This window comes from Impatiens glandulifera, chromosome 9, assembly GCF_907164915.1.
Source record: "Impatiens glandulifera chromosome 9, dImpGla2.1, whole genome shotgun sequence".
Classification (NCBI taxonomy): domain Eukaryota; kingdom Viridiplantae; phylum Streptophyta; class Magnoliopsida; order Ericales; family Balsaminaceae; genus Impatiens; species Impatiens glandulifera.
In genome coordinates, this window is record NC_061870.1 from 22,124,070 (window position 1) to 22,126,030 (window position 1,961).

The 1,961-nt window shown below is 30.5% G+C and overlaps 1 protein-coding gene across 1 annotated transcript; it reads left to right on the top strand.

Moving 5' to 3' along the window:
- The first annotated feature begins 1,004 nt into the window (after positions 1 to 1,004).
- Positions 1,005 to 1,557, top strand: LOC124916016 (LOB domain-containing protein 10-like). Its single transcript, XM_047456752.1, has 2 exons — positions 1,005 to 1,403; positions 1,498 to 1,557. The coding sequence occupies exons 1-2, from the start codon at positions 1,005 to 1,007 to the stop codon at positions 1,555 to 1,557; spliced, it is 459 nt and encodes a 152-aa protein (XP_047312708.1).
- Positions 1,558 to 1,961: the final 404 nt, after the last annotated feature.

Genomic DNA, 1,961 nt, shown 5'->3' on the forward strand with positions numbered 1-1,961 from the left:
TATATTACCTAAAAATAAATAAAAATCTTTGGCTGCATTTCATATTTTATCATAGTTTAATAAAAACAATATGAATCATATTATAAAATAATTATTACTACCTTTCACTTTTCAAGATGGCAATGATCTCTTCCCTTTCCTTTGTTGGTAGAATCTGGCGAGTTGAATCTGTCATTAATTTTTTTTTGGCCACTAATGTGTCAAAGCTAATGGTTAAGACAATCAAAACAAAGGGTAACCTGTCCTAAGGAATCCAACTGCCAAATATTCATATTGGACATAGGATACCCTATTCGCAATTAAGGACAATAATAGATATATATATTGCTAAATTTCTAGCAATGATTTAGATCAACAAAACCACAAATGGGACTCTCGGCGAGAACGACAAAAAGCTAGGACAACCTTGTTGAAACGACAAAATAAAATGGCACAATGCCGCTTAATTTGCATTTAAGGACAATGATATAGATATATTTATTACTAAATTGCTAACGAATTATTTATATCAACAAAACGATAAATGGTGGAGAACGACAAAAGGCTAGGACAACCTTGTCGAAACGACAATATTAAAAGGCCCAATGTCTTAACTTCAGAGAGGAAATCTGAAGTCCAAATATATATTCATATTAATTTTGTCATATCAAATGGCGACAATAAAAGATATATAACTATCTTATTTATTAATTGTTTTTATGAAAACTATAAAAGGATAATGATGGATCTTTTTCTTAAAAAAAGTAAGTGAACTTTCATATATATATTTTACAAGATTACAGAATCCTTTTTTACTAATTAAATGTAAATGAATTATTATAAAGTTGCTTTCTTAAAATTCAACCAACCATTAGCTATACTTTAATTAAGCTTTTTCTCATATATTCTATATATAAGGTAGAGCTTCTGATCAAATTTCAATCACAATATCAAAACAATCTAGCCTTAAGCATCCTTCATATACATATCTCGATTCTTAAACTGCTCTCTTTCTCTTTAACCCAATGGAGTCCAAGCCAGTTGTGTGTGCCGTGTGCAAGCACAATGGCAAACAATTATGCGACCCTAACTGCTGTTTTGCTAGGCATTTTATGCCTAGCAATTTAGAAGACTTCCAAATTGTGAAGCAGCATTTTGGCATTACGAACTTCACAAAGCTTGTAGATAAGGTGGCCGATGATCAAAAGGACTCCGCCATTGAATCATTGGTCTATGAGGCCACAATAAGGAGGATGACTCCCATTGAAGGCACTCTAGGCGCCAAGGCCGTGCTTCAAGACAAGATTCGTAAGACAATAAAGGAGTTGGTGAGAGCCAAAAGAAAACTCGAATCTTTGAAATCAACAAAAACTCCCATAACAACTCCCCCATTTGTAGCTGATTTTGACCTAAACGTTGTTCCGGTATGTGATATCTATATTTCATGTACATATGTAACATGCATGTTGATTCTAAATTTCCTTGAATTTTTAACTTCTCAAATATTTTTGTTATTAGGTTATGGAAAACTCAACAGATAGTAAGGAAGATAATTCGAAGACAGGGGGATCTAGGTAATATAATTTTACTTGAAGTAGTATTTCTTTTTATGTGTTAATTTGATTTTTTATTAAACAAAGTATATTTTATTAGTGTTAAAATGTGTTGCTTATGTCATATGTAAAATGAAAAAAATTATGTTTTCAAATGTGTAGCTCCAAATCGAAGGGCAAGAAACCAATGGAGGCAGATGAGCTGACGAAGAAGAAGAATAAGAAGAATATTAATTAAGAATTGTAATTTTAATTTTAATGGATGGATGGATGGATCTAAGAATTTTTATGTTATCATTTCAAATAAGTTTTAGTTTTAATGTAATTTCCATTTGTATTTTAATTTAAGCTCTGATTCTTACATAATTGAAACTATAAATAAGGTTATCATTTGGTTAAAATTCAATTAGAATTAAAAATGAAATTTAA

Bases quoted from the DNA above. Each gene is read 5' to 3' on its own strand.
- LOC124916016 (XM_047456752.1), top strand. From the start codon at position 1,005: ATGGAGTCCAAGCCAGTTGTGTGTGCCGTGTGCAAGCACAATGGCAAA. The intron at 1,404-1,497 runs GTATGTGATATC...TTTTGTTATTAG, and splicing joins TTGACCTAAACGTTGTTCCG to GTTATGGAAAACTCAACAGA.